This window comes from Stigmatopora nigra, unplaced genomic scaffold, assembly GCF_051989575.1.
Source record: "Stigmatopora nigra isolate UIUO_SnigA unplaced genomic scaffold, RoL_Snig_1.1 HiC_scaffold_27, whole genome shotgun sequence".
Taxonomy (NCBI): Eukaryota; Metazoa; Chordata; class Actinopteri; order Syngnathiformes; family Syngnathidae; genus Stigmatopora; species Stigmatopora nigra.
Genome location: NW_027551606.1, coordinates 2,017,526 through 2,032,790, shown reverse-complemented (window position 1 = coordinate 2,032,790; position 15,265 = coordinate 2,017,526). Strand labels below are relative to the sequence as shown.

At 44.2% G+C, this 15,265-nt stretch overlaps 1 protein-coding gene across 1 annotated transcript in view; it reads left to right on the top strand.

Annotated features, from left to right (window-relative positions):
- tmc3 (transmembrane channel like 3) overlaps positions 1 to 15,265 on the top strand; it is a 62,473-nt gene that overhangs the window by 648 nt on the left and 46,560 nt on the right. The window contains 2 exon segments of the mRNA XM_077711674.1: positions 11,714 to 11,860; positions 12,990 to 13,065. Coding sequence (XP_077567800.1) covers positions 11,714 to 11,860; positions 12,990 to 13,065 — 223 coding nt within the window.

Here is a 15,265-nt window from a genome sequence, read left to right as displayed (position 1 = left end):
AGTATCCCAAAAGGAAAAAGAAAAAGTGAGAAAAAAACAATAAAATTATCTCATCTTATCTCATTTTCTGGACCACTTTATCCTCATTAAGGTTGTGGGGGTGCTGGAGCCTATCCCAGCTAACTGCGGGTCAGAGTCGGGGGACACCCTGTATTGGTGGCCAGCTGATCGCAGGGCACAAGGAGATGGACAACCATACGGACTCACACCAATACCGAGAGGCAATTTAGTGTCCAATCAGCCTACCATGCATGTTTTTGGGAATGTGGGAGGAAACCGGAGTACACGGAGGAAATGCACGTAGGCCCGGGAAGAACATGCAAACTCCACACAGGTGGATGTGACCCACACACCCAACCACCCAACACACCCAACCACCCAACACACCCACCCACACACCCACACCCACACACCCACACCCACACACGCCCACAGACGCCCCCCCCCCCCCACACACACACACGTACACAAGCACACCCCCGTCAATGGCAGCCAGACTTCCATCGCCGTCAATGGCAGCTTATTGATAAGTTATTGATAATTTATCAAACCTGGGAATTGAAATATTAGAAAAAAAGATCCAAAAAGACACAATTGAAGGTGAAAAATTTATTTTCAAATGTACTTTCAACATTTAGAAGAAATTATTATTCAACAAAAGAAAGCAGTCTTTAAATTGAGTGATGAGCGGTATTGCAAGGCAAAGGGAAATGAATGATGTTGGGGATACTGGCCAACACTTCAATAAACTCGAACACTGGAATACACACTGAGGCAGATAGAATCAAATTTAAAGGCCGCGTCTACAGAGGCGGGGATGCAACAATTCAGATGCCGGCGAGTGTGACTACTCTCCAGGCTCCCCAAAGCTATTTCCCGCCGTGTTTTTAATAGAGATAATACAAGTCACTAAAATGGGGGGCGTTAATACAAATGAAGGAGGTGGAGTACAAAAGGTGTAGTGCACATTTTAACCAATATGTGTAAATTAAATTCTATTTTAGTAATTTTTAATACATCAGAGTGCAAAAGGGTGCAAGATTAAATGTAAGAATACAATTCATATTTCACAAATGAGGAAATTGATTTTTACTATAATTTGGACGTCGGTCCAAATTATAGTAAAAACGTCGGTGGGCCGGATTAAAAAGCCTATATATATATATGTATATGACCCGCGGGCCGTAGTTTGAAAAACGGCACACACGCCAATATGAGTGAATACAGGGGTGGGGCGAGCGTGCGAATCCGGAGGCTGAATAGCATGTACACACACGCCAATATATCTGCCGGGAGCGGCTGATATTTTTATAATAATTCTCTTTTTGAAATGAAAATGAAAATGAAATGAAAATGAAAATCAGACATAGGCATTGTCGTCGTCATTGACTCAACAAAAAGCCTAGTAGTCATCATACCCTTGCAGCGTATGACAAAATTGTATAGTGCTTCTCCACAAGTTCGTCTTCCCAGGCAAGACCCATTAATGATATATTCAGACTTGTTAGCTCTCTGCCTGTCAATGCAATTACAAACTCACTCTTTCTCTCATGATGCTAATTTTGAGAGCGAGAGATTACCTGGTTGCTTGCTTTCAGCAGTAAACTCTCTGTCTCGTTCCCTCTATCTCCCTCTCATAAGAGGGAGCAAACCCGGCGACAAATAGACCTCGACCAAAAGACCGGGCGACCAAAAGACCGGGCGAGCAAAAGACCGGGCGACCAAATGACCGGGCGACAAAAGGTCCGGCGGCCAAAAGACCGGGGACCAAATGCCCCGCGACCAAACGTCCGGTTACGGATGTCCTTGAGCACAAACTGTCTTAAACCCTAATAGACGGATGGGTCCAAATGAAGTATTCACTCGAACCCAGGATATGTATTAGGCACAGATGTGATTTATAGTTTTCACGTTTTCAGAGGTCGTGCCAACAATTTCACCGAGACGTTACACCTGAAGTAACATTCAAGCAGAAGCTACAATTTGGTTAATGGTTAAATCCAAGTCAACACAGGTTCTTTTCGACTGGAAAGCTATAAATATATTGAGTGTAATTAGAACCATAGCACTGATACCAGCCATTCACACATACACCGTATGGCCAATGAAATGGTAAGAAATCTCAACTTTTATGGCCGAAGATTTGCAATGCGGTGTACGAGCGGGCGTTAGCCTCAATGCCTTTCTTCTGGCGTCTGTGACACCAATTATCGGAGCTGAAATTAATCCCACAAATATGGCAGACAATGGACCGATGGTCTCAAAAGACAAAGGACTTAAACTCCCATTTAACTTTTTTTGTTTATTTATATCAAGCAGAAGGGACCTATTTTCAGTCTTAATACAGTATTTAAAGTAGTTTGTTTTTAAATACAGTCATACCTCTTCTTGTGAAATTAATTGGCTCCAGAACTTTTTTTGTAACTTGAAAATTTCGTAGAAGTAGAAGTGTATTTTATATGAAAATTGAAAATGAAAATGAAAACAGAAACCGGAAGTAACAAAGATACCAAAGAACACACACCCGCAGCATTTGTGGGTAATCTATCATACAATTTATCACTTCCACACCATAACCAGATGTCAGCTCAGGATCAGGGGTGGAAAAGACATTCGATACACGCCAGTCAGACGGAATGCTTCCCAATGATTTTCCTGTCCCGTGTAATTTGAAGCAGTTAAAATTTTGGCATGCTACTGATTTGTCAAAAATTTGTTCTTTATCCTTGTTATGATCACGTCGCATAGCGCGACGCGGCCCGGGGGAAAGTTTACCCTTAAGTTGCCCAGATAATCACAATATTGCACACAGCTGTAAACAATAATGACATCACGCCAGGAGGGCAACCGAGCCACTCCTGACAGTACCTCCCCTCTAAGGGACGGATCCTAGATGCCTTAAGGTCAATTATACATGAGAAACGAGAAACAAGCAGGGAGGGCGGGAGGGAGCCCATATATTGTCCGGGGGGCATCCACACCAACCCGTGAACAGACGGAGGAGAGGTCGGTCCGCCGGGCATCCGTGCTAGCTAGAAACGAGACGAGGCAGTGGTCGGTCCGGCGGTCATCCGGGCCGGCCGATGAACAGGCGTGGGCGTGGTCGGTCTGGCGGGCGTCCGCGCTGGTCAGAAACGAGACGAGGCAGTGGTCGGTCCGGCGGGCGTCCGCGCTGGCCAGAAACGAGACGAGGCCGGTCAGGCGGTTGTCCCTGCTGGTCCTTTATGTCTTGGCCAAGCCGCCTGCCTTTAGGAGACACCAGAACTTTAGTACGGTCGGGCACCTTACCCTGGTTGCTCGGAGGGTCGCCAACTCCCTCGTCCCGGGATGCCGGAGCATTGCCTCTCTCGACGTCGCCGGCCCCGTCTTCCAGGGGCGCCGGCGCATTGCCACTCTTGACGTTGCTGGCCTCGTCTTCCAGGGGTGCCGGTGCATTGCCACTCTCGACGTCGCCGGCCTCGTCTTCCAGGGGCGCCGGCGCATAGCCACTTTCGACGTCGTTGGCCCCGTCTTCCAGGGGCGCGGGCGCATTGCCACTCTCGACGTCGCCGGCCCCGTCTTCCAGGGGCGCCGGCGCATTGCCACTCTCGATGTCGCTGGACCCGTCGTCCAGGGGCGCCGGCGCATTGCCACTCTTGAGGTCGTTGGCCCCGTCCTCCAGGGGTGCGGGCGCATTGCCACTCTTGACGTCGCCGGCCCAGTCTTCCAGGGGCGCCGGCGCATTGCCACTCTCGATGTCGCTGGCCCCGTCTTCCAGGGGCGCCGGCGCATTGCCACTTTCGACCTAGCGGGTCTTGGGAGAGCGGTGCTTGGGAGAGCGGTGCATGGGAGAGCGGTGCTTGGGAGAGCGGTGCTTGGGAGAGCGGTGCTTGGGAGAGCGGTGCTTGGGAGAGCGGTGCTTGGGAGAGCGGTGCTTGGGAGAGCGGTGCTTGGGAGAGCGGTGCTTGGGAGAGCGGTGCTTGGGACAGCGGTGCTTGGGAGAGCGGTGCTTGGGAGAGCGGTGCTTGGGAGAGCGGTGCTTGGGAGAGCGGTGCTTGGGAGAGCGGTGCTTGGGAGAGCGGTGCTTGGGAGAGCGGTGCTTGGGAGAGCGGTGCTTGGGAGAGCGGTGCTTGGGAGAGCGGTGCTTGGGAGAGCGGTGCTTGGGAGAGCGGTGCTTGGGAGAGCGGTGCTTGGGAGAGCGGTGCTTGGGAGAGCGGTGCTTGGGAGAGCGGTGCTTGGGAGAGCGGTGCTTGGGAGAGCGGTGCTTGGGAGAGCGGTGCTTGGGAGAGCGGTGCTTGGGAGAGCGGTGCTTGGGAGAGCGGTGCTTGGGAGAGCGGTGCTTGGGAGAGCGGTGCTTGGGAGAGCGGTGCTTGGGAGAGCGGTGCTTGGGAGAGCGGTGCTTGGGAGAGCGGTGCCCGAGGTCGGGCGAGGAGCATGGACGAGCGAGGTCGGGTGAGGAGCTTGGACAGGGGTTCGAGTGTCCAGGCACTCCTTCCGCTTCGCTCTACGTCGTGGCGCTCGGCGCCTCCTCCGAGGGGATTGCACAGCACCCCTGCCATCACGTGGTGGCCCAAAATAGGTGGCCAGCCCACTATGCAAATGCTGGTCGGGGTATTCGGAGTAGGAATTGTCGGGGAAAAGGTAGGAGTGCTCCTCCTCCGGTGGAGCGTCTCGGGGCCTGCATTGGTCGAAAAAATCACTGTCCGAGTCAGAAACTCCAGCAAAGAAATCAATTTCCTCACTGCCGTCCTCCTCGTCAGAATCTTCAGACTCTCCATTGTGAACCAATCCCGCTGGTTCTAGGCATCAGATAACTTGGGCAATTTATGGTGGTTGTACGCACTTGGGCATCATGATTTAACTGTTTAGGCTTCCCAGTGCGGGGGCTGGGAGTGAAATTCGGATCTAACTCTCCTACCAGCCGAGACTCCTCTGCTGCAATGATGTCACTGAGGTGCCCCCACCACAGTGTGTCCATTATAAAATCCCTAAATGATTTTGAGGGGAGTCTCATACTCTCCAAATAGTCGGGGGGCTTCGAGGTGGATGGTTGGCGTCGACGAGCGCGTCGGCGCTGGCGTGGGTGGCGTCCCGCTGGGTCCATGCTGGTCGGATCGATCTGTTATGATCACGCCGCGTAGCGCGACGCGACCGGGGGAAAGTTCACCCAGACGCGGAGAAGCCGAAGGAAAAGGGAGGCCGTTCCGTTGCATTTGTCCTTGATTTAAATAACTAGCAAAACGTACAAAAACAACTCGGGCTTGAAACAACAAACTACTATAGAACTGAAACACGATATCCCACGATGCAGTGTGGCGTCAAGTGACGTAAGCATGACAACGAGGAACAAATCAGTCGATCTGACGACGATCAACAACCCATAATCCTTAAGTAGCCCAGGAAAAGATAATCACAATATTGCACACAGCTGAAAACAATAATGACATCACGCCAGGAGGGCAACCGAGCTACTCCTGACAATCCTCTTGGGCAAGTGGGACTATCGAATCGTATTTAGAAGACTTAAATGTCGGATTGGTGTTTTTTAGGAGGTCCACAATACATTCTTTGTCAATTGGGGCCGAAACAATACGGAGTACGGGTCGAGCACCCATACACACTAGACTGGGTTTCGCTGGCAGTTTGCTCTTTCATTAACAGCCAATTGTTAGATACTGCCGAAATACCTGAAGTCATTCTAAACCACTGGTCCACAAATGGTTCGCTATGGATTATGTGGACTTTACTCAATTTAGGGGATACAAATGACGGAATCACCTTGTCCGTTTTTGCCTGAGTAGTACTGGGTTTTTATACATCCCCACTGGCCAGCATGGATCAGTATCTGAGGACCACGCACAGGGTCAGGAAGCCAGTGTTGTATCATTCGTTGGAGATTGCGATTTCATTGGAGCCACATCCGTCTGATTGGAGATCGCTCAACAGGAATATGACATACACGTGGAGCCCTCCTTCAAAAAATAACAAGAGAATGAATACGCCAAAACATCCTGTACCCCACTTCCCTCTCTTGGATTGGGATAATCCCCGTCCAGACCAGGAACTATGTCCAGGAACTATGTGTCAGGTTTAGATGTATGTGACCTGTCCCAGGGAGAACCAACGGCCTCTTTGGAGGATCCTGTGGTGGAGTGTGTGGATCAACGGTTCTAATTTGGGAATAATGAAACCACTTATGTCCCTTATGTTCAAGTTGAATCGTCTTTGGTGTACGAGCAGTCACTTTGAAGGGACCTGTCCACCTGGGCTCTGACCACTTCTGGGATAGAACCTTGAGAAGAACGTGGGTTGAGACTGTGAGTTCCTCCTGTGGGTGATCATGTGCAGCTGCAGCAGCCTCCTGTACCTGTGACGATATACTAGATACAAGAGAATGCAGTTGAGCTCAAATGATTCACGAGATCGGGTAACAGAACCTTTTCATATGGGGTGATTGAGGAACTGGGACCGGACATCAGACCCGTAAGTAATTCAAATGGGGAAAATTTGTGGTTTTGTTGATGGTTTGACGAATAGAGAGTAAAGCCAATGTGAGGGCTTGAAGCTAAGACATTTTGGTACCGTACATTATTTTGCCAATTTCTTTTTCCTGTAATTACACAAATTAACTAATAATACTAAAAAATATGAAAAATACAAAAAGCAAACGAGCCTGCCTTCTCCTCAGGAAAACAGCTTTCCTGCTCTCTGCAACAGTTACATTCATATCAATTAATATCCAGAAATAAATGTACACATTTATAATTCAGAATAGAATTAAACCTACTAAATGTAACCACCCCTTGTTTATCAGGGTTAATATTTTCTAGCATAATTGTCTTTTAGAGCAATTAAAACTCATTACTTATAAAAAGCGTACTAATCAAGTCCCAATTCATTTAACAATGTGTATTGCGTTGCATATTAAATTCAGTTGTTTGGAAATTCAAAATATCCCAAACGAGCAGCCCTTTTTAATAAAATCTAACATTCCATTGTCTTTGGAGTTGGCCAATCATCACCTCTAAAACTTTCTTAATCAATACTTTTCAATAGTCAGGCATAAAACTAAAATCTAGTTACATTTCTAACCATTGTAGTTTCTCTTTTCTCTCTAATTGTTTATTTTAAAAATCTCTAAGAAGGTTTGTTCTCATTTGAAACGCTTTCACTTTTCTATGGAGACAATAAAACCAATATAAAAAGTTCCTTGTGGCTTATGGCATTGCTCATGGAGCAATAATTTTTCCAATCAATATTGGATGCTTTCCATTATGTCTGATCACGTCAATAAGTTTATCTTACCTGTCTCCTCAAATGTTTCAACGGAGAGAACCGTGTTGCAGTGCAAAGGTGGATCCCGCTAATTTCATGTCTGCTGTTTGGTCAGCAAAACTTGTATGGACGTTCTCATCTTGGGTTGCTCGTGCGTCTTCTCCATGTTCCCTGTTGAGAAGCACAGTTTCCTTCTGCCAACCCAAATTCCATGCATTTCTTTAAAGTAGTTTCTTTCATGCAGATAGCCAGATTAGTCTAATCATCCAGCTCCATTTGTTGTGTTTGGTATGGTCTACTAATGAGGCTTTCCATATTTTGTTGTCTGGTTGACCTCGTTATGTAGCCGCAATGATTTCATAACGGAATATGGAACCTTTTGTCAATTCCGTCAATATTCTGTTAACACAATTTGGATGCCATTATCACTAAAAATCTATGGTACTTTGGAATTTCATATCATGTACTGCCTTTGTTTTTTGTTTTGTTTTTCTCAGTGCTCCCAAATTTCCCACAGCAGATTTATTCCTCCACTTCAAGTTTACATTTGGTGTACTGCTGCTTTTTTCATAAAAAAATGTCATTTGACAAAATATTTTTTCCCATAATTTGTCGTCGCCATTCCTGAAAAGGGCTTATTGGCAATTTCAGAAATCGACTTCAAATTTTCAAATCATTTGCTGCCCTCCCTGAAAAGGGATTGCTTATTGGCAATTTCAGAAATTGATTCCAATTTGCTAAATCCTTTTCCACCTTGATTTCTGACGGATTGATTATATCTCTCTCGGTGGTTGGCCAATAGAAAGCACAAAAAGACAAACAACTAGAGGATCCCATGGACCATAAGAGTCATCTCCGCTCTGGTAATATTGTCCAGGTAACTGGGCTGGCTGCTTGGGCCGCCATGGTCTGCCAGTGACTCTTGCTCCTCCGCACGTGGGCCGCTGTTGCTGTGGTGACCCCCCTCCCCCTGCTGTGTTAGGGGTTGCCACGGGAACAGTTGTTGTCACTGCTGTTGACTGGGACGATCACGTGCCACGTGCCCAATACCACCACACGAGACAGTTGCCTTGTTACCCTCTTCCCCGACCACCAGAGAAACCACGCCGCGACCACCGTATCCACCATCAAACTGACCCACATCTCGGGCCCCACCATAGCCCTGGAACATCTGGACCGATTGCCCTGTCCTTTTGTTTGGCTACACTATATAATTTGGCAAGTTGCAGTTTCAACAGAGTAGAGGTCAAATTTTGTGATTGTGAAATATATTTGCATGCTTATATATATAATATTGCACCCATTTCACTATGATATATTAAAGGTTACTAGAATAGAATATTAATTTACACCTATTGGTTAAAATGTGCACTACACCTTTTGTACTCCACTTCCTTCATTTGTATTGACGCCTCCCATTTTTATGACTTGTCTTATCTCTAATAAAACCACCGTTGAAGCAACTTTTCAGCGGGGAAACAGCCTTGAGGAGCTTGGAGAGTAGTCACACTCTCGGGCCTCTGATTTGTCCACTCCCCCGCCTCTGCAGACGCGGCCTTTAACTTTCATTCCATCTGCATCAGTGTGTGTTCCTGTGTTCGAGTTTATTTAAGTGTTGGCTGGTAGCCCCAATAGTGATTTTGCCTTTTCTTTTCTCGTCAACACCTTTCTCACAGGTTCTGGAAGACCCTCGACAATAGTTGATGTTGAGTGCAGGAAGCTGATATGGCCTATTTCATGTCACCAAGCGCACAACCCATCAAGGCCAAGAGCCTTATCATTATTATTTCTATTCCCCTCGCCAGAGGAGGGATTTTTCAGTCAATGCAGCCACACTGTTATGCTGTTGCTAATCAATCCGTATTAATGAGATGAGTAATGAAAAAACTAAATTCTGATTAAGGTGGTGCTAGATCTAGTCTCAATGCCACAGTGTCGACGTCACTCTGCTATCGGTGCATTCATAACTCGTTTCTCTCATGAGTGATTTCCATATTTTAACTCACGAGTTAGTGGAGAGCCATATGCACCCATGGAAAGAGCCTCATATGGCTCCCGAGCCATAGGTTCCCTACCCCTGGCGTAGGCTAGACCTATCTCCTCTCTCTTTTGGGCCATGCCCTCACCTACTCACCTCCCTCCTTTGCCTCTATAGTTCTGCCTTCTTAACTGTGACGTCACGCCTTATTTTCAAATGTATGGACAAACCATTCATATTCCATTCGTGCTTTTGACCCATAAAATGTAAATTTCATTTCAACGTAAAAACAGTTTCTCCAATTCGCGTCTAATTTTGGGTTGTCTTTTACTTTGAATATCACTCAGAACTTGGGCTTTCACATCTGCATACAAAATCATCAATTAATTCCATTCTCCACATTCACACACATTCTCACATCCTTCCTCTCCTTGTATTTTCACCAATTCAATCATTACAATTTACCGTATAAATTTAGAATATTAGTGTGTTCAATTCCTGGAATTTGATTTTTTTTATTAGAATCACCCTAGGAATCAGAAATCTGTGTACCTAGTAGTTTCCCTGCTGAAGACTTAAAAAAACAAGGTTGCAGAATTTTTTGCACTGTTTAGAACCTGGTCTCTGCATACAACCTTTTTCAGAAATTTCTTATTCCTTTGTTTTCGGACGAACGTTTCCGTTAGGTCAAAACGACTATTCTGGAATCCCCCACTCCAGACATATAACCACGGAAATATCCCCTGAACAAATACCTGTGTCATATAAACCACAGTTCTCCTCTAAAAAATAATTTTGCCCGATTTTTGTACTAGAAAGTACGAGTCTCTTGCTTACAACCGTCTCCTATTCCACCCATTCGTAATTTCTGATTCCCTTATTTAGATCACGTTTCTATGATGACTTCTCCAAAATTAAAAAAATCCAATAGCCAAATTTTGACGGACTAGCAACAGGTATTCTGCTTACCTTTATAGGTGATTGCAGGCGCCTGACAAAGAAGTCTCCAGAGAAAGATGCCGGAAGTTTCACGTCCCTGACGTGCTTCGAAGTCCCGGACTTTGGTGGGGTGTCCCAGACAATTTTATAAATAGATATCAGGTCCCCGACTCCGGCGTGAACTTAACCGACCCCTATTTGTCTACGCTGTCTCCTTCCCCGACTCACGGACAGGGTCACCAAAATTGTTAGACCAATAATTTTTGCACCTTACTCCAATTCCTTAACTTTGTCTTATCCCGTCTAACAATGGAGTTTGTTCAGCATCGGAGGAGACAAACCAGGGTTGAGCGAGTTAATCCACAGATGATTTATTCCTGACAAATTGATCCATACAGAGCTCCGGGTCTCCCACCCAAAGAATAAGCCCGCTGAGTGTCGTTGTTCCAAGCGGAGGATGAGAAAAGACATCGCCCATACCCTCATTTGCCCATAACAAAATGTATATTCATTCGCTGATTGACAATGAGATGCGGACCGGTCCACGATTGCGGCGAGGGGTGTCTTCTCCGGACGTCACACACTATCCTCGAATCCACACCATCCAGACCTAGGTCTCTGCTTGTTCTTTGAAAAACAGACCATCTGTCCAGCTCCTTGTTTTGTCTGTCCTTTGAAGTCCCCCTCCATCTGTTTCCTTATCAGTGTGAATCCAACCTCAAAAGAAGAATCTCAGACAGAGCCTTTTGTTCATTGTAATGGAGTTAAGAACAAGAGTTTAGTAGTAATATCAAAATGACAATACAATAAAACTACTACAATGAAAAGAATGAGTAAAATATGTCATATTTTTCAGTATGTAAATGTGGACCAACGTGGGGGAAAAAAACAGATGAGTAAATGCAATGTCCGCCCAGTAGTATAGTTGTTTATTTGGTATGTAAATGTAGACCAACGTGGGAGAAAAACAGGTGAGGAAATGCAAAGTCTGCCCAGTAGTATAGTTGTTCACTTGGTATGTAAATGTAGACCAAGGTGGGGGAAGAAAACAGGTGTGGAAATGCACGGTCCGCCCAGTAGATATATTTTATACACGAAAGAGATGCAAAAAAGACCATGGCCACCTGGCTTGGTCGCCTCTCGAAATTTTGATCGCATCTCGGGCAAATTATTCGTAGGACGAGCATGTTGTACCACGAGGTACTACTGTACTTCTAACAATATTTACATTTTTATTTCATGTTGTAAAGGGTTTTGAAAGACTTAAAGAAAACTTATATAGAATTTATCTTTTGAAAATTGGCCAGACCACTTTAGACCACAGCCACTAGAGAAATGCTTTGAATGTTCTTATGGCCAGGTTGGATCTGCTAAGAAGTGTATCAAAATATGTATTAACAAGAAAAGTTTAGTCAAAGCCAACTGATTTCAAAACATACTGGCCAATCTTTGGTGGTTTCTTGATTGGGTATGAATATGGGAATTTCTTTGTGTATCTTTACTGAAGCAAAAATAAATGAATAATTGAATCTGATTCTGCAGATCCTCTAATGAAGAAGACAAAGTCGATGAACGAGGGGATAGTGACGACCCGGAGGAGATGTTCCAGAACATTCAGTACCAGAAGGAGATTATTGCCAATATTCGAACAAGACCCTGGCCAATAAGACGGAAGCTCAAAGTCTTGAAGTACGGTTTATATGGTTTTAATAAATGGTTGAAAGTTTTTTTATTCAAACTAATTTTATGTGTATATATATGTGTGTGTACCTCTCTCTCTCTCTCTCTCTGTCTCTCTGTCTCTCTGTCTCTCTGTCTCTCTGTCTCTGTCTCTCTGTCTGTCTGTCTGTCTCTCTCTCTGTCTCTCTCTGTCTCTCTCTCTGTCTCTCTGTCTCTCTCTCTGTCTCTCTCTGTCTCTCTCTCTCTGTCTCTCTCTCTCTGTCTCTCTCTCTCTGTCTCTCTCTCTCTGTCTCTCTCTCTCTGTCTCTCTCTCTCTGTCTCTCTCTCTCTGTCTCTCTCTCTCTGTCTCTCTCTCTCTGTCTCTCTCTCTCTGTCTCTCTCTGTCTCTCTCTCTCTCTGTCTCTCTCTCTCTCTTTGTCTCTCTCTGTCTCTCTGTCTCTCTGTCTCTCTGTCTCTCTGTCTCTCTCTGTCTCTCTCTGTCTCTCTCTCTCTCTCTCTCTCTCTCTCGCTCTGTCTCTCTCTCTGTCTCTCTCGCACTGTCTCTCTCGCTCTGTCTCTCTCGCTCTGTCTCTCTCGCTCTGTCTCTCTCGCTCTGTCTCTCTCGCTCTGTCTCTCTCGCTCTGTCTCTCTCGCACTGTCTCTCTCGCTCTGTCTCTCTCGCTCTGTCTCTCTCGCTCTGTCTCTCTCTGTCTAACAGTGGGTTAGGGTTAGGGGAGAGGGACAGGGACAGGGACAGGGAGAGGGAGAGGGACAGGGACATATAAATTGCGATATAGATATAGATTGTATAATGACTTTGTCTTTTAATTCGTCAATGTGTGGGCAACACCCTTTTGGGATGTGTAGTCCAACACACAATTCTTTGGATTCATACAGTATCTCAGAAATAACTCATGCGACGGTTTTCTTTAGATTTTCCCTTCAAAATCACACATTTGTACTCCCTAATAAAAATATATAGAGGTGAAAATTGTGAATTAGGGTGCGGCTTACACGCGACAAATTGGAAAATTAAACGATTTTAAGGCAATGTTAAAGGCTCAGCTTATACGCAGAGGCAAATTATATGCGAGAAGATACAGTACGTGTACCACCAGCCGAGTTTCATACTGCTTACTCACTATTGTTCTATTCACAGAAATGCCAGAGAGATTGTACTCAAATATGAGGGGCGGCTGACAAGAACCAGAGGCTATCAAACAGCAGGCGCTGATGTATGTATTGACTAATATAATTGTTGTTGTTTTTGTTTTTTACATGAATGTCATGTCAAGTTTTGTTATCATTAGAAAATGTTTCATATTAGCCGTCAAAAAGGAAGCCAGATAATTATGTCAACACAGTGGTGCCCCGGGGTATGAGCTTAATTCGTTCTGGGACTAAGCTCGCATGTCGATGTTCTCGTAACTTGAACTAAAAACTAGGTTGTTTGTACCAACCCTCTGAAAAAACACCTAAAACAAGATATTGGATTGGAAAAATGGTTTCTTTCTTCTAATTCGACATCTATTAACAAAGTAACATAACTAGAGGTTTGATATTACTGAAATGGTTTAATAGAACTATGATAGTCGGATATCGCAAAGGGTAGAGATAGAGGGACATAGAAGGGGGTGGGGGCGCCGAGCAAGGGAGAGCCACAAACTACCACATAAAAAAATACAGCTCTGAAGTCTCACATACTGTGGCCTGTCTATGAGGAAGTCGATGATCCATGCAACCTATTCCAGTTTTCCGCGCAGTAGTACAGGCTGAATGGCTAAAAGCACTGCAGAAGTAAAAAAACAAAAAAATAAATAAAAAAACATGACTCTCCCCTGCTTCCCGTGATCTTCAGGTTTGACAGAGACCTTGCATTAGGCAGATGGTTGCATTTGCTACACCAATGCCTGGACAATAAGCAAAATTCAGGGGTCCAGGTCTGTATTCACCAGGGGGCTGCGGTGGTTCAGGATGTTTCTCTCCATTCGTTTTGATCAGGTGAGATGTTAATGCCACCAGTCTCAAGTGGTTGGGCTCCCTGGGGTTGGAACTGGAATCACACCGGAAGTCTTCCACAGGGTGTGGGCCTTCGGCAGACTGAGACTGAGGTTGAAAATGTGCACCATCGCTCTTCAAAGCTGATCTGCACAGTCCTTCAGTAGTCTGGATCTGATGTCATCAGTCCCGGTAGCCTTCTTTGCCTTGATCTCCTTGAGCTTTCCCATCACCTGATCAACAGTAGTGGAGAGGACGGTGGGGAGGAGGATGATGTCCCCTGTGTTGACATGTGGCGGATGGAAGAGCGGAAGAAAGAGGAAGAGGAGAGATTCCTTTCACTTGGGGGGCCAGGGGGAGTGAGGGCAGAATCAAATCTGTCAAAGAACTGATTCTGTTCATTTGCCCACTCCCTGTCTCCGTACTCCGGGTCCCTCTCTCTGTTGCCTCCATGGCCGGAGATGGTCCTCAAGCTTGGTTTAGTGTTGTCTTCCAGGCCGATGATCAACTTGCTAGGCAGTAAGATCTGTGATATGATATCTGTGTCATAATATAGTTTTGCTGACTCACGAGTTAAATTGTTTCTCATGAAGTTTAAGTTGAAGAAATCACATTTAATTCTATTCAGCATGTTTTTCATCTTCTATGTGTGTGTATATATAATAATAATATATATATATATAATATAATATATATATATATATATATATATATATATATATATATATATATATATATATATATATATATATATATATATATATAAATATCTATATATATATATATATATATATATGTGTGTGTATATATATATATATGTATATATATATATATATATATAAATATATATATATATATATATATATATATATATATATATATATATATATATATATATATATATAAATATATAAATATATATATATATATATATATATATATATATATATATATATATATATATATATATATATATATATATATATATATGTATATATATGTATATATATATCTACATCTACGTATACATATATATATATATATGTATATATATATATATATATATATATATATATATATATATATATATATATATATATATATATATATATATATATATATATATATATATCTACATCTACGTATACATATATATATATATATCTACATCTACGTATACATATATACACACACACACACACGCACACCCTCCCAGGCAACCACCCAAGCAAGCACGCACGCGCACACACACACACACACACACACACACACACACATATATATATAAATAAAAATATAAAAATATATATTTTTAAATCTTCTCCATGGACATATAACACAGCATCATCAGCATACATTTGGCAGGAGACAAGTGAAGGACAATAGCTTGGCAGATAATTTCTGAAAAGACTGAAGAGCAGTGGACCTTGCACTGAC